The sequence below is a fragment of the Tremella mesenterica genome (assembly GCF_000271645.1).
Source record: "Tremella mesenterica DSM 1558 unplaced genomic scaffold TREMEscaffold_15, whole genome shotgun sequence".
NCBI lineage: Eukaryota > Fungi > Basidiomycota > Tremellomycetes > Tremellales > Tremellaceae > Tremella > Tremella mesenterica.
This window is the reverse complement of record NW_006711239.1, coordinates 414296-434515: the sequence shown is the minus strand read 5'-3', so window position 1 is coordinate 434515 and position 20220 is coordinate 414296. Positions and strand designations below refer to the sequence as shown.

Genomic DNA, 20220 nt, shown 5'->3' with positions numbered 1-20220 from the left:
AGAACAGAGACGGAATTTACTCACTTTGCCCATCTGTCGGCTACTTTGCCTTTACGTTTATTGACCAATCCTAATCTAGATAAACAATACACGTCGTCTGATAAAGCAGAGACAAGATCGAAGAGGTGTAGAAACATATCTCTTGGGGACATAGGTTGATGGGAAAGAAGGTCGGCTATGGGATGAAGGGGGTTAAGAAGGAGAAGACATTTTCTGTGAGATCAGCAAGAAAATTAAGTATCTCAACCGGCTTTTTCGGCTTCAGGTATCAAACTTCTTCCGGCGGGAAGAAGGCGAACGTTATGTGTGAGATCAGAGGTGGAGTATTGAGAGTTGAATATCTTATGGGGATCACAGCACGGGGTGTTCGATGAATGGTATATTGAGATTTGTGGTGAAGGGACACGAGGGGAATGGTGAAGGGGCACAAGGGGAATGGGGAAGGGTGAAGGGGGAGAGATGAGAGTATTTTACCTAGTGAGAGACAATCCTGAAACTGCTATTCTCAATCGTTTGGAATGAGATTTGAACCACGGTCTGAGTGGACGGATGGTAGCTATCAGACCTAGGATGTATAGGTAGGTACGGAGTGAATATTGTAGGCATTTCTATCATGTCAGCTATGAGGTTTCCATCATATCTCAGTATCTCTAGGAGCGTCCCATCTCCAAGATCGAGAGCTATCAAGTTGACAAAGAGTAGAAGACCATCAGGTCATACAAAGAGAGTTAGAAGATCCACTCACCAAAACTTTATCTCTACCTTTACTACTATCCATAACCCTCGCCCATATCTCTACCACTAAACTCCCATTCTCATCCCTCTCATCCCTCTTGATATCCTTCTTCTTCTCCTTGTATATATCTTTCCCCTTTCCTACACCTCCAGTTAATCCCAAACCTCCCGCACCTCCCAAACCTCCCGCACCTCCCGAACCTTCCAAACCTCCCGAGGTCATGTGAGAACCTACTACAACTTCTGCAAAACGTTCCGGAGGTTCCCATTCCGGTTGTCGAGCTTGTTCAACACTACGTATTCCCCAACCACTCTGAATAGAACTGATACTGTCCGTCATGACCACATGTCTTTGAGGTCTGGGATGTTGTAGTGCCGTTACCCAAGGGTTAGTCTGATCGCGGAGTTGGACTGGGGAAGGTGGTCGGGTGGAATGAACGGGGTGAGAACGTGGTGGGTAAGAAGAGGCACGTAAGTGTGGAACAGGGTGGGGGTCTTCCAAATTGAGTAAGGAAAGACTGGGAGAGGCGGTGATTGACATGGAGAGAGGTCGTTTAGCTTGTGTTCACTATGTATATAGGTAGTAGTAGTTGGTATGAGGGGATGGGGAGAAGGTTGGGAAGGAAAAGAAGAAAGAAAACGCGTCCGAGTTTCAACTTTGATGTTTCATTCCTTACTTTGACTTTTCTACATATATAAGTACAACTCACACGATATCGGTCAAGGACAGGACATCGGACAAGAATAAATAGAAGGTATCAGAAAGTTGGAGGAGAAAGAGGGAGGAATTACTTCGATATGTCGTCGTCTTCACGATTGAATGGAGCTCTGTCACCACCTTTACCTGGTTCTAGATCAGGTGCTTCTTCTCCTCCTCGGACAAAGTGAGTGATCATGACTCTGCTTCACTATCTTCTCTCTCCTATCTGTCTTTACTCGTTTTTTGCCCTATCCCGACCATGTTGGACAAAGCTACATGACGTTGTCATCACCCTGATACATCATCCCCTCGGTCTACTCTCCTTCCTCTCCATACATGGTCACAATCACATGGTTAAACGGGGCTGACGAGCTAGATTCCCGGCAGACTCACTGAGACCATACATGAAAACGGTCCGTCCCTTCTACCTTCACTTATCATCCCTCCTAGTCACTCGCTCGTTCATACGGCTCTTTCGCTTACCATTATCATTGAATGAACCAGAAAGGCTCGTGCTGAGATCCAGATTATTTCTAAATCTTTGACAGGTATGTCCGAGATCCTTGTAACTCCCATACATCAAGACTCCACTACTATTTTTCTGTCATGCACAGCAAACACATCATCGCTACAATATCTCAAAGACGACCATCAGACCAGGAGAAATGTTCATCTCGCCCTATTGAACGCACCGCCGAACGGCGAATCCTGGCTGTGGTTATCGGCTCATATACAGGTGCTTTCTGGGATAATACAGACAAACCTCGGATGGCTTCCTACAGCAAAGATATATCGGAAGTGAGTTTCTTTCTCCTCTGATATAGTAGTGGTCAAGGTTGACGGGAAGAGGGTCAAACAACGTATGATGGAGATTGAACCGAGAGGGTTTAAATATGTCGTCACCACAACTTTGTCGGAGAATCTTGGACAGGCCGGGAGGTGAGTATTTCTTATCCCCTACTCTCTTCAAAGCTCCTTGTTTTCTTTCGGAAACTAACCTATCTTCAACCTAGAAGTAATACGTTTGCTTGATGACATATCACATACCTGATTGTCAGAGAGGAGTGTGCTGACTTTCAGAGCGGACATGTCATGTCATTGGGAAGATACCGACGTTGCAGTTCAGGAAATGTACAGTAATGATTCTATAATATTTGTGTGTGTGGCATTGGCTATCCGGGTGGTGTGAATTCATATGCATCACGTCATCTCGTCTTTCCGCTTCTCTCACATAGGAGAATGGGAGATACTCCTTAATCATTATGACACGTGATCCTCACATACTAACTCTGTGATCTGAATAGAAAATCTTATGAACTTCTAGCCCTGTTTGGTTGATGCAGATTGACTTCTCTCACTAGACCCCTAGAACTTTCATCAAACTTCTTCTCGCCAGCTTCGGGACCTGGCCGGCGGTATTGATTGTCGTAGCCCCAACTTGAGCCGCATTATTGACCATATACTCGGTTCCGGTCTTTGAGCCAACTCTTCAGCAAATCTGATTAATTTTTCCGACCTTTGCAGGCATGTTTCGACCATGTTATTTCCGCTGGCTACTTCCTCTATGATCACATCATTTTCAGAACCAACCGTTTCCACTTGGACAATAGACATTTCAGTATCATTCCTTATGACAGTTTGTCTTTCACCAGAACTTGTGGCACCTGTAGAATGTTGCCAATCTGGACAGAGGACAAAAGAATAATAAGCTAATTCTCTCATCATCCCCCTTTCTTTAGGTAGACGATGATCATCCGGTAAGATCCCCACAGACCATTTCGATCTTATAATTGTATTTCCCTGCTCCAACATGTCACTCTCCACCTCCTCTGTAGCCGATCTCACAATCTCCAACCACATCTGATCGGCAATTCTCCCCTTCTCTCCGCTCAAAGTAGTTTCTGGTGATTGGTCAAACAGAAAACTTCTAAGCTCTTCTACCTGTAATGACGCTTTTTGCATTATCCATCTGAGTTTCCAATCTGTTGCATGTTCTGTTCCCTGTTTGGGTGGGAATGCTAAATAAAGAGTCTTCTTGTCCACCCATGCGCACACTTGTCTTTCTCCTGTATCCCATGGCTGAGAAGCTCACCCTGGTTCTGCATTGTCATGTTCAGGGAATGTCAAGAGCTCAGGTGGGATAGCTTGGGGTGGGGAGAGAAGGATCGAACTGGGCTGTTTTGCGGTCCTTGAGTGTAATGATCCTGCTTGTGAGGATCACCACAAATAAATAAATGTAACCTACCCGTAGGGCTGGATACTGTCGGAACTCTGTGATGTGAATAATACTAGTCAACAATGGATCAAAGGTCAGTAATGGTCAGTAAAGAGTGTATCAAGGAAACTGAAGAGGGTCTGAGAGAGGATGGAGGAAAAAGGAGGAGAAGAAGGAGGGAGAAGAAGAAGTGAGAAGAAAGACAATGGAGGAAGAGATCCCCCTCAGACCCAGCTTATATACATGATTGGGGTTCCGTAGTACGGAACAGCTACGTGGAATTATACGGGTTCGTGGTTTAATACGGGCAAGGAAGCGACTCAAGATGAGTAGAGTCTTACTACGGACAGGTCATTTGCTAAGAGTCGCCTCCAACTACGGACAGAGGTCGTAACTACTAGATAGACGAGACAGATACAAGAGAAGTATGGAAGGTGTATACTACTACTCATGTAGGTTCACTACATTGAGGGTGTTTGTGATGGCTGTGAGGGAGTGCCGGAGTACTCCAGAGAGAGATCAGAAGGTACTGTGGTCATGTGGCTTCCTTGACCTACCATGTGAATGGGTTTCAAGGTGTGAAGAAGTTGTATCAGAAGTGCACAGACAGTAAATGCAGAGAGATGTTCGGAACGTAGGTGAAACGTGCAATAAACCTGTTCAGAAGGATGTTAGTGGTCTGGAAAGAAGAAGGATAAGTTGGGGTGGAGTTGGAATCTGGGTCACAATCTCCTTTGTATCATGAAACAGAAAGGAGAAGATAGATGGATTTCAAGTCTGAAGTGTTGGCCGGTGCGCGCACGGAGTGCAGATAATCACAGTTGTGATGATACGAGTTCATGTGATTTCTCATCCTGATCAAGTAGTTGATCAATGGACAATAAGTCAACTGATGTACATATATTTCATCATCATCATCAACTATAGGAGACATGTGTGAAATCCGTGATATATTTCAGTAACAGGACGTGGTACTCTCGACCAGAGTACTATCATCGTCCCCATCTTCACTTCCTGAGCTTTCCGTTGAGCCGGAGTCGTTGGTCCCAAGTTCCTCCTGATTTTCGCCATGTACATTGTTATGAACAGAGCGTATTGGCCCATCGTAATTGGTCAAGACAGCATACCGAAGACCAGTGGATGGATCTATAACCCAGCATCGATAGTCCTTTATGATGACTGTAGTTGGTACCTCACCATAACGCAAAGCTTCACCCACTGGTTGAGGAACCCATCTCCTCACACTCTGATTTTCTTCTCCAGAATTACGGCGACCTTTGGTATTTAGACGTGAATCATATCGCCATTCTTTGACTCCTCCGAATTCTACCTTGCGGGTTCGGAGAGGTGTCTCTCGAACGTTATCTCCTGATTGGAGCTTTTAACTTTCTTCCTTGGCTATAAGTTGACGTAATCCTGCTTTTGTCGTGATGATGAGTGCCTCCAATAACTCATCGTTCGAGCTCTTCGAGCTCTTCGAGTTGTCCGAGTTGTTCGAGCTGCTGCAAACGTCTTCTTGTTTGCCAATACTCTCAGAACCATTCGGTACTTGTTCTCCAGTAACTAGAGACCTTGGATTGGATGCTGGTAGGCAGAAGTGTCCTGGAGGTATTGTACGGTAAAGTGTATGCTCTACACAACCAGATTCACTTGGTGCAGCTGGTAGCCTGTGCACCACATATGGTCTGAAGGAATTACTCACACCAGCTGCTTCACCTTGTTTCCTTCTTCCATCATTATCACGTTCTGTGGCCCAACACACTGATTCATACCATAATCTCCCAATCTCTCTGTCATCAAGGCTTTCATTACTAAGTTCGAACAAAGCTGTGATTCTCGAAGTGAAATCGTCGTATGCGGAATTGTAGATGCTTCCCAGCCGTTGAGCCCTTCCTAACACTTTACGGTCAGCTTTAAGTGCCACATACAAAGTTCCATCTTTGAACCATGTTTTGACCTCATGGTTTTTCCATTTTGGCGCTGAGGGCTTTGGCACTCCACTGATGTTTTCAATGAATGACCGAACAGACCTGACCATTGTGTCAATTATGGAACCTTCTGTAGTCCCGGACGTTTGGACAGGGGGTGGAATGGTGGTCATATTTCTGTTAGGGACACTGCCGGAGACATGCACCTCCAGAGCTGCACGGTTCAAAACACCCCCTTTGGACCCAGCCAGAGAACCATGCACCTCCAGAGGTGTCCGGACCCAGCCGGAGATTCTGATCCTAGTCATGCAGAAATATAATACCTTTTTTTAGTAAACCCAGATGACACCTCTTGGCATTGATAGTCTATGTTAGTAAGCTCTGGAAGTTGTGTGGGTATATAACTGCTTCAACAGTGGCTTCAAATTCAGCACAATCATCTCAAGATATTGGCCCAAGAGGCAAGAACTATTGGTGTTGAGGAACAAATTATTTTGGTCAAAGTGGAAGAGAAATTCATGCAGAACTACTGCTCACATGTAAGGGAGTTTAGATCATATGTTTCCCATACGCTATGTATGACATGCTCTTCCTCATCTCATGTGATGATGATTCTCCAGCTGAGCATGCTCTTCCTCATCTCATGTGATGATGATTCTCCAGCTGAGCATGTCAAAGGACTCAGACCACTCCGGAGTGGAACGTCTCTGGCTGGGAATGATGGGGTCCGTGCAGCTCCGGAGCTGTCCGTCTCCGGCGGTGTCCCTAACATTTCCATTCCTTAAAATTGAACGGGAAGGTCCATGAGTTCCCTTATGGGTGACATTTGGTATAATACTCATTTTAGCTTAATCTATAGTTGTAGTCATGTCAGTACGTCTTGAGTACCCTCAAAAATCTCGAAATTGCGTTGTTGGGAAACGATATGGAGGGGAGTTGAGAGATTATGGAGTTGGCTATTTATCATGAAGGACAAGTAGACACTGCATTGTCCCTCCATTCATCGAATGGCAGTACACAAGAAGATGCATTCATTGAATCAAGCCTGGACTGTTATACCCGAGATGGATGATCCGAGAAGTGAAGGGAGAAGGGGGAAGAAAGTCGGAGCTTCTTACGGATCTCATCCGATGCGCTCGGACCCACACGAAGTGAACCAACAATCAATGATACTTACACTCCTTGGATGATGGAGGGGAGAGTAGTCTTCAAGGACGTGAAGAACAAGGTACACAGGAAAAGGTACATCTATCTGATGCTGTCCATAACACAGCACCCTCTCGAAGGTCATGAGATTGACCAACGATCAGTGAGTGACTCGGCTCTTGTCTAGTGAATGAGATGACAGTTCATCCAATACAGCGAGAAATGCACCACCTTGTCACTAACAACTTGCTGATGCATTCACCTTAAACAAAACAATGTAATTAGGGTACTCTTGGTATCTCCCGTGGTGGCACCTATCTCCTTGCTCTCATGACGAAAATAATCTTCAGAGCGACGGATTTGGCTATCCGGTCACCTGTTTCCTGCTCAGCACTTTCTTAAGAGTGATGAGAAAGAAACAGGATAACATGATGGGTCTTAAGAACCTCGCTGAAAGAAAGTTTCGGTCACGTGAGCGATCTATAGGACTGCCGTTCCTACCTCCAACGCAGAGATGTTCCACCCCTGAGTGAAAGATTATTTGATGTAGTCAACTCCATTCACTCCACCCCGGAACACTTTTTTTTATCTTCCAACTACTCTGCGGTAGATGGGAGTCTGCCTGCTCCAAGTACTAGCATCAAGAGGTGATTTATGAGTCATTGGTAGACTTCAAGAAGTCAAAGACATCTGTCCACAGAACACTAGATCTTCTGAGCTCCCTTGTCATGCCCCTGATGTCTCATTGGTGGTAGAAATTTTCCAGTTTCGTGGCCGCCTCCTCCCCAATGGGCCAGGTCTCTTTGTACCTCTTGTCATTCCACCGAGAGTACAATCATCAGCATCATCGTCTAGAAGGTTTGAGCTGCCAGAATTTATGTTCATATCTTGTTCCGCAATAAACTCTTCTTCTCCCATAATGCTTGTGGAAGCTGATTTGCTTGGGGAAGGCAAACATGAGGGATTACTGCTTTTAAAGCCGGCGTCATTTCTGGTGTCATCATCATCATCAGAGCTTATGTGTGATTACTCGGTTTGTTGGCAAGAGCCTTCAGCCACAATCTCAGTCTCACCATCCTGATCCTTATCAGCAGACGTGTCCCTAGTTGGGAGCGTGATGAACTGAATGTTAGGTGCCGCACGGAAGACGTGCAGCTCTGAAGATGCACGGGTGGGATCGTGCCATCCTGAAGGCGTGACTCTTCAGACTGACACGGCCCAAAAGCCGTGCATCTCTGAAGCGGCACGGGTAGCTGCCACTTAGACTTTTTCCGTGATCTCGAGAACTTGTCAACACCTCCCTCTCTTCCTGAGAAACCACAGAGTTGCTTCATTGACCATGTCCATACCTGCCTCCGTGTTTAGCGCAGATTTTGAGAACGGCTTCCAGCAGTGGCTCATTGATCAGAGGTTCAATCATACGATATCAGATGAGGAGTACAACAATCAAAGATGGGTTCTTGTTCACCCGAATGAATCCCCACCATTCATCACGCCTCATAATTCATGATGACTCGTATTCGTCAGCAACACAAACTAAGCGAAGATGGGCAGGACATTCTCATGCAGCCACTTTCGACCGATACATGGTTCAAACTTGTTCCAGTCTCACAGGTACTAGCAAAGATCAAACATGTACACTGTAATGTGGTATCACATTCCGGACAAAACAAAACCCGTGCTGAGATAAGAGCCCATTATTGAGGAGTGGGTAAAAAGGAAGTCAAAGCAGTCATTGACGCTTGCAACATCTGCCAGTGGAGGTGAGTTCAGACTGTTTATCATAAGACTGAACATACTGGCAACTAACAAAAAAACCGGAACGCTTTCCCAGCCAAATTGGTTCCGCGCCGTTCCGGTTTTTATGTTAGGTGCAAGTATAGGGCTCGGAGCAAGGACAAAGGCGACCTGCAGCCCATCAAGTCCAATGACCCCTTTGAACGAATACAGATCGACTGAATTGACATGCGCTCTGATGAATGTAAAACTCGGGGTAAGAACTATCGCTGGATATGCCACATAAAGGATCATTTCTCCAAGTACTCAGAAGTCGTACGCTTTCCTTGAATCTTTGAGAACAAGGTAGGCTGACCTCTCAAGTACCCAATGAAACAGAAAACTGCACAGGAAGTTGAATACTGCCTGCTCCTATGGATCAACCACTTTGGCGCCCCAGATATCCTACAATCAGATAACGGACGTGAATTCTGCAACACCTTGATAACAAGCCTTGCTGAGGTATATGGCATGAAGATTAAGCATGGTTTACCTGGAACACCTCGTGTACAGGGGTTGGTAGAGCAGGCAAATGGTACAGTGAAAACCCGTCTTGCCAAATGGCGGCTTGAACATCCCGAACAACCGTGGTGAGTTTCAGTACACTGGGGATTGCATCTCATTGACCTGTAGGGTGGATGGCTTACCCCATGTTATTCGCTCAATCAATTTCACCCAACATAGCGCAACATTGTGCACGCCTCATGAAGCCGTCTTTGGGCGGAAACACCGAGAGATTCAGCTTTGGGCCACAGGTGAGAACCGTACTGTTGTTTATGAGGAGAGGAATGTGGAAGATGGAGTAGAAGATGAGGAGGATGATTTGTCAACGGAGGTGGTGTTCCGCTGGGAAAGTGGGCCAGACGTGGATCGAATCCCAACTATTGAAGAAGAGAACACGGCCAGTCAGCAAGCTGTGGGGCAGCAGACACACTCTTCTTTGACAGCGTCGCCGGAGGAAGCCATGTGGTGAGTATCTCCTGTGCTGTTTGTCTGGCCATCTAACATGGTAGAGTCACCAACCATGGCCACATTTCAGCAGCTGTTGGATCCAGCACTGAATTCCCAGCGTGACCAGCTTCATGTACAAATGCAAAAACGCCAGGAAGTTGTTCGAGAAAGGATGATTGCACGTTATGGCAATGATCATACCCATTTTCAATACGAGGTTGGTGATAAGGTCACTCTTGCGGTTCCAGCAATTGACCGTCCTGGGGCATCGGCTAGCCGTATTCCCTGTCTCGTCTGTGAGGTATTCTCTGCTCCAAATGAGCCTAAATCATACCGTCTACTTTGTCAAGCCGGGGTACTAGACAGGTTATACCGGAGCAAGGTCCTCAATCCAGCCGATCATTTCGAAATTCCAGATGCTGTCCACGTTGCTGTCCTACATTGGAAGAGAGAACCAGTAATTTCGCTGAAGGGTGCAGCAAGAAAGCTATTTGGTGAGCCTCTGATACTGTCCCCATTTGAGGCTAATTCTACAGGCCTCACCAAAATTGAAATTTGTTGTCACTGCAAGGGACAATGTGCTACAGTACAGTGTCAATGCAGGAAACGTGGTGTGAAGTGCTCGCTTTACTGTCATGGTGCAGAAAGAGAGTGTACGAATTTCTCACGTCTGACAGCGACTGAGAGAACATTTATCGATCTGAGCGATCCTGGGGCCAATGCTTCATCTCTCCCCAAGAAGAAAAAACAGAAGAGCAAGAAGCGACGTAGAAGAGAAACTCCGGCGAAATCAAGTTCAAGCGGTACGTGCACTCCTTAATTGTGACATGTTTTTGCTGATTGATGAGCTGAAGATGAGGATACTTCGATCACGGCTCCCTCCATTGAACATACTCCTCCAATCGAAAATGACAGTGACTCAAGCCATGTCACCGACTGGCCGGAGCACTTTTCTGAGTATGAAACATAAAGTGACAGAGAAGAACGTGATGTTCTTCCAGCATTTTGGCATGGCAAGAGCCCTTTGGAAGACTATAAGGATTATCTTCCAAAGAAGAGAGATGAATTATGGCTGGCGGAAAGCTGGGAGGCAGACGGTCACACCTGGACTTTGGACAGATCCATGCGCGCATTGTCGAGGAAGTACAAGACTTGGCTTTGGCGAGAAGTGATGTTGCGACATATGGCTCGGGGACGTCGTGGGGTAATGCAGAGGGGTTTTGGAGCAGAGCAGGCGCAATTGATGCTTCATGTGAAAGGTGTGATCCTAGCAAGAGAAGAGTTCAAAAGGAAGTACGGTTATCAATTGATAGGGGAAGGGGCTGATGATGGGGCCGATGATGATACGGTATAGCAAGCAATACTAGATTGAGCCATGCATCTTTGAAGCAGCACGGATTCACTCCGTGCATCTTCAGAGAGTCACGCTTCTTCAGTTCGGCACCTATCCATGTTTCAGAACCCGTGCATCTCTGAAGGGTCACGTCTTCCGCGCGGCACCTAACACTGAACCTTTCGCCGATGTGACGATGGGTGATTTACTTTTCTGCTTGGGTCATCAATGTTAGCCGATAGAATCGGGCCAGGACGGCCGAACCGCCGTTAGATAATTACCCCTTCCGTCGAATATTTCTCCGTTCAACTTATCCTCTGAACTTTATTCGATCGTTTCTGGTTTACTGCGTGTGAGTGGAATGTGATAAGTATAGAGACATGTAGAATTGATGCATGCTCTTTTTCCTCTCTGTATTACCATCTAATTATTAGCAAACAATCAACACTGGACACATCTCCACCACTCTGAGCCATGATTCTTGTGAGAGCAGAAGTACTTCCCGTAGATGTTGCATTATCACCCATCCGGGTTCCTTGGGTGATACCGCGCACCAGGGAGGGAGGCTCCGACAAGACCAAAGAAAGAATAGACACATTTGCTGCAAAGCCTCTGCAATAGTCTGTACGAGTTGGGTTTCGATACAATTCTGGTAATTTTTCTACACTCCATGTCACCCACTTGGGATCCCTCTTGCTGCCTTGTGTACTCTGTGTGACATCAGCATGCAACCCCTTCTCCACACGTGATTCTGTCTTACTATATTTTCCGGTGCATTTACCTCCATACCTGTTGGCTGTTCAGCTTCAATCCTCTCTTGTATCACAGTCTCTTCTCTTTTGGTGGCCTCTTGGATTCTCTTATACCATGTTTCCTCCAATCTACCCCACTTTCTGTGTGTGACCAGGTGTTCCAGATCACTCACTTCACCACTTGCTCTTTGCATGATGCTGGCCAGTTTTGGTGCACCAGCAATACACTCCTCAGCGGTAGGAGCTCCCAAGGCAGCATGAAGAATTCTTCCATATGACCATGTCAATACTACTACATTGTGTCCCCAAGGCATGCGGTAGGTAAGTGGTTCTTCATCTGTGTAAGGTTCACGGTATAACTTGCGGAAGAAATTGAGTATTCTGGTTCCAACTGTAGGACGGGAAGGCTTTAGTAGGATTGAAGGTAGCTTCGATGTCGGCGTTGAGGTTAATTGAGGCAATGACGTGGTTGATGAACCCGCTGGCATTGAGTCCCCGGGAGGTGGGGATTCCATGGACGCCATGATGTGTGATGCTTCCTACTTTCCGTCTTGTATTCAGATTGGGCGGGAGGACCATGAGATGTAGTTAAGAGAGAAGAACAGATCAAAACTGTGGGCAAGGATAGAGAGAGATGAGTCAGGTCTGAGAATAGCTGTAGAGCTTCATGGGAAAGAAGGGAGTCCAGGAAGAAAGGATCCGTGCGCTGCTTCTCCAGTCAGTCCACTTTCCGTTGGAATAGCTAGATCAAAGTGGCACCATGAATGGGGCACATAGCTCCCAGTGCCACTATGAGGACAGGTGAGATTTCGCACGGAAGGGACGCGCCGTCAAATGGCTTCCCTCACCACCACTTTTGGTGATTCCCTGCCTTGAAGCATATGAGGTTCTCACTGTAAGAATTGTACATAAGACTCGGACTGTTTTGTGACTCGGTGGTCTATTGCCCCACCCACAATCCCAATATGGACATGGCATACCAGCCGCAACAACGACTTTCAACCACACAAGTGATATGGTGTTCTCTGTGACACCATTCACCCTGCATCTTTGTGCCATATGGTCATCTGCTGAACATATATGTCTGCTTCCAATGATCTTAAGATGTCTTTGTTTGGGAGTGACCAATAAGACTGCCAACGCCTACTCCACAGAGGTATTCAGGCTCTGTTTGCGCTTTGTAGAGAAGTCCTGGGACTTAACAATAGAGAAGTGAAAACCTCCTTCATAACACATTTTGTACTTCTTCCTTTGGTCTCCATGGTTACCCTGAATCAAGAAGTCTCACACATGTCCGTGGGAATGTCCTCCTCCTTGAGCCGGATGTGCAGAGATACAAGCCGCTATAGAAGTCACAAATACCCCGCCTACATACGTAAGTTGAAAAGCTCTCTGGAGTTGTAATCGAACGATATAGTAATGCATAAAGACATGAACGAACGAACGAAGAGAAAAGTTTCAACACCCATAGCTTATTCAATCCCTCCAACACTCCCACCAAGCTATTGCTGTTGAACATAAACTACACAGGTACTCTCACTGCTAGCAGGAAATAGCGATAGACCGAGCATTTCTGTGAACCAAGCGAACAAAGTCGGTGATAGGGGTTTTGTGAGTCCATCAGCAAGCATTGCAGCAGTTTTGACATACTCAATGTTGATGATCAATCGTTCAACTAGTTCACGAAGATAATGAAACCGAATATCGATCTGTTTTGCTCGAGAGTGACCAATTGGATTTCGAGCGATGGCGATTGATGCTTGATTATCCCCATAGAGCTTGATTGCTTTCTTGGGAGCAAACCCAAGTTCTGACAAGAGCGAACGAAGCCACATTGCTTCTCGAGCGGCTTGAGCGAGTCCCACATATTCAGCATCTCCTGTTGCGAGAGCAACAGAAGGCTGAAGCTTTGACTGCCAACTAATGGTCCCACCCCAGAGTCGAAACACATAACCGCTTGTACATCGACGTCGGTATCGCTCGTGGCAAAATCTGCATCACTGAATCCATCCAGTTCGCTCCCACCGTTCGCATATCGTATACCGACCGTTCGGGTTTGTTTGAAATATTGTAAGACAGAGAGGACTGCTTCCCAATGAGTGATAGAGGGGTCGTTTGAAAACCGACCAAGCAAACCAACCACATATGCAAGGTCTGGTTGAGTTCCAAGCATGGCATACATGAGCGAACCAATAGCTGTCAAATATTGAGCTCGATTGGTTGTGGGTTCTTCAGGTAGGCGAGCATGTAGGATTGTCTTTTCTTTCATAGGTGTATCTTTCAGTTTGCAATCTTGCATGTCAAATCGTGTGAGGATGGTGTCAATGTATTGAGTTTGACATAGATCGAGCTGGCGCTTCGATCGATTGCGCTTGACTTGTAAACCGAGGATAAAGTGCAGCTCAGCAAGATCTTTCATGTCATATCGCTTTGACATTTCATTCTTGAAGAACTCGAGCGTGCTCGAGCGAGAGGCAGCAATGGTGAGGTCATCCACATACACTCCAACAATAATCAGATCATCAAACTGACCTCGAACATAAATCGAGTGATCGGACATTGTTCGAATGAACCCGAGTGAGCGAAGTGTTGAGTCAAGTTTGCGGTACCAAGCTCGAGGTGCCTGCTTGAGTCCATAGAGGGATTTGTCTAGCTTCCAGACCATCTTTTCATCTTGAGCGAACCCTTCCGGCTGTTCCATGTAGACTACTTCATCGAGCGAACCATAGAGGAAGGCAGTTTTTACATCCATCTGATGAAGTTCGAGATCGTGCATAGCAGCAAGTGCAAGGATTGTTCGAATGGATTGAAACTTGGCAACAGGAGCAAATGTCTCATCATAATCAATACCTGGTTGTTGGGTAAAACCTCGAGCGACTAGTCGAGCCTTGAACCGATCGATGTCACCATTGGCAAATCTCTTGACCCTAAAAACCCATTTGCAAGTTACAATCCTGCCTTGAGCGGCCGAGCGAGGTACTAGGTGATAGACACCTGCCTTTTCTAGAGACTTCATCTCGTCCTGAGCTGCTATTTTCCACTGCATTGAATCGCTCGATCGAATTGCTTCATTCCATGAGTGAGGTTCATCGATCAAGATGTGAGCTGCAAAGGCAGTGAGCGAGTATGCTGAGAGGGGATTTGGCCATTGAGGGAGTCGAGCGTCCGAAGGGGAGAAGTCTTGTTCACCTGGTCGACCAAGAAAATCGTTCAGCTCGATTTCATACTCTGGGTACTGGGAGATAAGACCAAACGTTCGACCTGAGCGAGTTTGCATTCGTTCTGGTTGTTGTTCCTCCAGCTCAGGTGAGGGAGCATGCTCTCGAGCAAAGCGAGGATCTTCCTCATATTGCCATCCTGGATATCGAACGAGTTCGTTCGATTGATCCTGATTGTCCTGCTCTACTTCGTTTTGCCCTTCATTTCCCTGTCCTCCTGCTCCCACCAGTTCTTCATCCCCCACCCCTTCTCCATCTCCCACCACTTCTTCATCTCCCACCACTTCTCCATCTCCCACCACTTCAAACGCATTGACCGGGGTCGAGATGCTCGAATTATTCGTTTGAGAAGTGGGTGTGAGTTCGATCGATCTAGTTCTGGCACCAAGCTGTGTGTCCAGTAGAAAGAGCTTATTCAACTCAGCGAGCGAAGAAGATGAGCGAAGCATTCTCTGCGGTGAGATAGATATATCAAAGATGACATCGCGCGAGATGATCACCTTTCGAGCGAGTGGATCCCAGAGTCTGTACGCCTTCTGAGTAAGAGCATACCCAAGGAGTGTCACGGCCGTCGAACAACTACTTCTTAATAGACCGACGGTCGACGAACCTCGGCTAACTTCACGCTCTGAGTCGATGTCTCACCCAACCAGGAGGGCGCAGACGTCGAAAGGGGTGTAACTACGGCGTACTTCGGCGTAGTTACTCTAACTAGGGTTTTGATCTACTGATGGCGATGTATCTTGATTTATAGCTATCTCTATCTGTCTTTTACTACTGACAACAATCAAGGATCGCTGAAGAACTTCAGCGATCTTCTCAGCTAATATCATCTACTCCTCCTAGACGTTCATCCAACCCTCTCGCGCTTTGACGTACTTCAACGCACTTCGTCCAACTTCCCCGAGCCCTCGGCCATCCTCTTCCTCCTTCGACTAACTCCGCCTAACATCGCCGCACTTCTGCTCCCATTGTCCCTACTTAGACTAACTCCGCCTAACATCGCCGCACTTCTGCTCCCATTGTCCCTACTTAGCCTAACTCCGTCTAACTTCGCCGTACTTCTGCTCCCATTGTCCCTACCTAGCCTAACTCCGTCTAACTTCGCCGTACTTCTGCTCCCATTGTCCCTACCTAGCCTAACTCCGTCTAACTTCGCCGTACTTGGTCTCAGAAGTCCTGAGTTACGTGTAGAGTAAAGAGGTTAAGACGTGATGGGGGTTTTGATGGTCAAAGGAGGGTCATTGTTGGTGGAATAATCGAGGTGTCACGACGTAGTTCGTGACAGTCGCCCCCTTCTTTAGCCGCGAACGTCCTCGTGAGCGATTACACCTCTGTCGTGTCAAGAGAACTTAGCAGCGTAGTACCCCCATTCTCTCCCTCCCCATGACCATCTTTCACCCTTCTGCTCTTTGCGCCGCACTTCGTAGTTGGGCCTCCTTTCACTCCAAAACCCGACAATGAGACTCCCCTAACTTCGTCGAGGTTTGCCGTAAGAAGCCCTGTGTCTTTTGTAGGTGAGACACGCTTCCTGAATGGCAGCCGAACAACACCGTTGTTTATCGAAGTAACCCTCGCTTATATTGAGATGAGACACTATAGCGTGGGAATTTTGATCGTCCCTGCGATGCCTTTTGTTGATGAAACGCGAAGTTTGCCGCATGTTGACGACGAGGGTTTAGGTTTGATTATACTAAATACTGAGCAGTTCGCCGAGCTTCTCTCTTTTTCCCATCTGCTTTCAAAACTTTCTATCTCTCTTACCTAGAAAACAGATTTGTTACCTTGAATCATCTTTTATTTCTTTAAGTATTTTTAACGTCATGGCCCCTCCTACTCCCACCTCTAACCCTTTCGCCGCCATGAGGAACTTTGGTGGTATGGTGTCGTCTGCTCGTGAGTTATTCCTCGACACTTACCTTACTTCGCCGGACTTGGCTGATGTTCAGTTTCCTTCGGCGACAGATCTCGCCAAGTCTCCTCCCTCGGCCTCGGCACCCTCTCTTTGGGGGAGCCGTCTGGCGATGTCCCGCCTCCTCGCTCCGCTTCTCCTCCCGTCGGTCCTCCCGCTGGTTCTCCCTCTGCTTCTCCTCCTCCTGGTTCTCGCTCTGCTTCCCCTCCTGCCGCCAGCCCTCGCCGCAGGACGCCCGCCTTTCGTCCTGGTGAGTCTCCGTCCTCCTCCGACCAGGAGTCGCTCAGTGGTTCGGAGTCGGACGATCAGTCAGACTTCGAAGGAAAAGGGGGTGATTATAGTGATGAGGATGATAGAATCGTGTCGGAGGGTGAAACCGAGTTAGAGGAACACTCGGATGATGATATGGTGGCGGTTAGTGTAGAGGACAACAACGTAGATAGTCCTGAGCGTGAGTTCTTCGTCCAACCTCTCACACCTTCGCCGAACTTGGCCTTGTTTATCTGTTCTTTAGCTCTCCAAGACATTGCTAACTCGCAGCCGCTCCTGCCCCTCCTCCTGCTCAAATTGTGGGCCAGAAACGACGCCGTTCCCTCTCCTCTTCTTCTTCTTCCTCTTCTTCTTCTTCCTCTTCTTCTTCCTCTTCCGGGGTTCTCCCCCCCCCCAACGCCATCGCCGCTGCCGCCGCTGCTGCCGCCGCTGCTGCCGCCGCCATCGCTCCTGCTGCCGCCGCCGGTCCTGCTCCCGCCGCCCCTGTCGCTGCTCCCCCCCCTTCTCCCAGAGGGGAGCCTTCGCCCAAACGGGTGAAGAGATCACTGCGGGAAGAAGAGTACTTGTGGGAGAAGATGAAGTCCGAGCCTGGTCGTTGGATCGCGGTTGGTGTTGACGAAGCGTGTGATCGTTGCCGGTGAGTCCACCTATTCGTACTACGCCTAAGTTACTCCTGCTAATTAGTAGACGTGAGATTATCACGTATAATCGTCCAAACTGGCCCTGCCTCAAGGCAGTCAGGCCACACAACAAGGCCCTCCGTTGTGCTTCATGCACGTCTGGCCCCTGCTCCTTCTGTCCCGTTTCCTCTGCCCGGGACATCCCGCCCCGTCCCTTCGACGCTTCTCCTCTCCCCCCTCCCCAGACTCCAGCGTCTGTCCCCCGTTCGCGGGTACCGTCTTCGTCTCTCCGGTCGGTTCGCCGTACTTCGCCGGACCTCCGCCCGTCGCCTCCGTCGCCGTCGCCCTTCGCTCCTGTGGCCGGCCCATCACGTCTCCCGGCTGTTCCTCCTTCGTCTTCTCGCCGTCCTTCGGCCTCTGCTCCTTCGGCCTCCCGTCCTTCGGCCTCTCGTCCTTCGGCCTCTCGTCCTTCGGCGCCACGTCCGTCCTCTCCAGTGGTAGCTTCTCCTCCGGCTCACAGCACCCGAAGTCGGCGTCCTTCTGTTCCTCCGGCCTCTTCGGCGGCCCCTCCCGTCACCCCTCCCTCTGCTTCCCAGAAGACACCGAAGTCGTCTTTAAAGAAATCAAAAGGGAAATCTAAAGAGAAGGAGGTTGCCTTCAATGATGGTGATGTGGAAAATGAAGATACTCAGCGTGCTGGTCCCTCTGCTCCCCGGTTGTCCCTCGTCCACCCTCGTATCTCCCTGGACGTCCGTATTCCTGAGGACGAAAAGGAATTCGCCACTTATCGTTCTCTCGTCCTCGGTCTCACTACTCAGCTTGAGGCCGCCCGAAATGATACATCTCTCCTGCTTGACTTCTCTTCTCGTCAAGCTAACGCTTTAAACAATCTTACTGCGGCGTTAGTAGATGTAGTCAACACTGGGGCTCTGGACGACGAAGCAAGGACAAGGTTAGCGGCCGTCTCTCGCCGAAGCCTTACTGAGATAGCCGATGTTCGCCGAAGACTGTTCGACACCCCCTTCCTAGTCACTCCTATGGCGTATGAGCCACCACCGTCCCTTGACTGGTTAGGTCGCCGTAGTAATTCTCGTGTCCCAGCTTCCGCCCAGACTGCTCTCGACCTCCTCAGTCTTCCCTTCGAGTGTCTACGGACCATACGTTCTCTGTGGAGGACCCCGAGCATGCAAGCTGCTCGAGATGTCCAGGACTTCGGTGACTTCTTTGGGGCTATGAATCGGGCATGGAATGCTTCTCTCTCTACTGCGTTCCCGTCTGAGACTCTCGATCTACCTTCGGTCATCGGTAGCCTCCACACCAATCCCGCGGGACCGAGTAGATCGAAGGAGAAAGGAAAAGGAAAAGGTAAGGGTAAGAGTAAGGACAAGTGAGCGGTACGTAGCTGTAATCCTATGTTGTATGCAGTACGTTCTATCTCCTAGCCCTTCGCAGTCGCCCTTCCTTCGGCTTAGTAGGGTGAAGTTCGTGGAACTTCGCCAATATGTCATCAGCTCCATCGACGTTCTCCACTGGTTCCCATGATACTGAATCGTCTGTTCCTTCGTAACCTAACCACTCTACCAAGTACTCTAACTTTCCTGACCTCTTATTTACTCTAGAGTCCACAATATCCTTTACCTCCCAAGACTCTCCCTCATTGTCTACTTCTACTGGCCCAGGTGGCTCAGCTTGCTGACCAGGAAATATTGGAGGGTGATAAGGACGGAGCAAGGAGACATGGAATACATCATGGATACCTGCCATCGTTCCTGGTAATTCCAATTTACAAGCATGAGAACCTACCTGCCGTACTACCTTGTACGGCCCACTTTGCTTAACATCTAACTTCTTCATTGGTCTCTTCGTCTTAATATTCTCTAACGACAGCATCACTAGGTCTCCTTCCGCGAAGTTCGGCGTAGTCCGGTGTTTCCTATTGTATCCTTCGGCGTACTTCTCATTAGCTTTCTCAATTCCTTCGATACAATCTTTGTGTATTTCAGTCAAATCTTTTACCACCACCGTAGCAGCGGGCACTTCGACCTCGCTAGCCTTTATCTCTTCAGCCCAACGAGGGTGATATCCATAGTTCGCATAGAATGGGGTTTTGTTTATCGCAGAGTGCTGGGTGTTGTTGTAAGCAAAGCTAGCTCGAGCGAGTAGCTTTGACCAGTCGTTCTGCTGATAGGAGGTGAAGATTCGAAGATACAGTTCCAAAGACTGGTTGGTTCGTTCGGTCTGTCCGTCAGTCTGTGGATGATATGCAGTAGAGAGATGTAGTCTTATTCCGAGACTATCGGTCAAATTCTTCCAGAACTTGGAGGTAAACTTCGATCCCCTGTCCGATACTATATTCTCTGGCAACCCATGCTGGGCCACCACATAGTCCAATATCAACTCTGATAGGCCGGCTGCGGTTAACTTCGTCGTAGTCGGGATAAAATTGGCCCATTTGGTCAACCGATCCACCACTACCAGGATGGAATTATATCCATGGGAATTTGGCAGCTCCTCGATAAAATCCATCGAGATGCTAGACCAAGGTTTCGTAGCTACCTCCAGTGGTTTAAGCTCCCCATGAGGTTTCTGTCTGTTAGTCTTCGCTCTCTGACATACCGCGCATCCAGCAACATAATCTTCGACATCCTCCTACTCCAACCCATC

The 20220-nt window shown here is 48.0% G+C and overlaps 6 protein-coding genes across 6 annotated transcripts; 2 read left to right on the top strand and 4 right to left on the bottom strand.

The window, feature by feature from the left end:
* Positions 1 to 20: 20 nt before the first annotated feature.
* On the bottom strand, positions 21 to 1276 carry TREMEDRAFT_65653 (uncharacterized protein; the record flags this gene model as incomplete). The annotated part of the gene is made up of 3 exons (XM_007007748.1): positions 21 to 213; positions 475 to 608; positions 746 to 1276. The coding sequence occupies 3 exons, from the start codon at positions 1274 to 1276 to the stop codon at positions 21 to 23; spliced, it is 858 nt and encodes a 285-aa protein (XP_007007810.1).
* A 988-nt stretch (positions 1277 to 2264) lies between these two features.
* Positions 2265 to 2624, top strand: TREMEDRAFT_35286 (uncharacterized protein; the record flags this gene model as incomplete). The annotated part of the gene is made up of 2 exons (XM_007007657.1): positions 2265 to 2374; positions 2516 to 2624. Coding segments are annotated over 2 exons (219 nt in total), but the record flags the coding sequence as incomplete, so codon positions are not given.
* Positions 2625 to 2937: 313 nt separating this feature from the next.
* Positions 2938 to 3546, bottom strand: TREMEDRAFT_65651 (uncharacterized protein; the record flags this gene model as incomplete). Its single annotated transcript, XM_007007747.1, has 3 exons — positions 2938 to 2988; positions 3026 to 3453; positions 3528 to 3546. The coding sequence occupies 3 exons, from the start codon at positions 3544 to 3546 to the stop codon at positions 2938 to 2940; spliced, it is 498 nt and encodes a 165-aa protein (XP_007007809.1).
* Positions 3547 to 4605: 1059 nt separating this feature from the next.
* TREMEDRAFT_65650 (uncharacterized protein) lies at positions 4606 to 5886 on the bottom strand (the record flags this gene model as incomplete). Its single annotated transcript, XM_007007746.1, has 2 exons — positions 4606 to 5015; positions 5037 to 5886. The coding sequence occupies 2 exons, from the start codon at positions 5884 to 5886 to the stop codon at positions 4606 to 4608; spliced, it is 1260 nt and encodes a 419-aa protein (XP_007007808.1).
* A 5675-nt stretch (positions 5887 to 11561) lies between these two features.
* Positions 11562 to 12060, bottom strand: TREMEDRAFT_65648 (uncharacterized protein; the record flags this gene model as incomplete). The annotated part of the gene is made up of 2 exons (XM_007007745.1): positions 11562 to 11573; positions 11710 to 12060. 2 exons carry the CDS (start codon positions 12058 to 12060, stop codon positions 11562 to 11564), a joined length of 363 nt encoding a protein of 120 aa, XP_007007807.1.
* A 4517-nt stretch (positions 12061 to 16577) lies between these two features.
* On the top strand, positions 16578 to 18947 carry TREMEDRAFT_65646 (uncharacterized protein; the record flags this gene model as incomplete). The annotated part of the gene is made up of 5 exons (XM_007007744.1): positions 16578 to 16650; positions 16704 to 16916; positions 16980 to 17117; positions 17207 to 17573; positions 17624 to 18947. The coding sequence occupies 5 exons, from the start codon at positions 16578 to 16580 to the stop codon at positions 18945 to 18947; spliced, it is 2115 nt and encodes a 704-aa protein (XP_007007806.1).
* Between the last annotated feature and the right edge of the window lie 1273 nt (positions 18948 to 20220).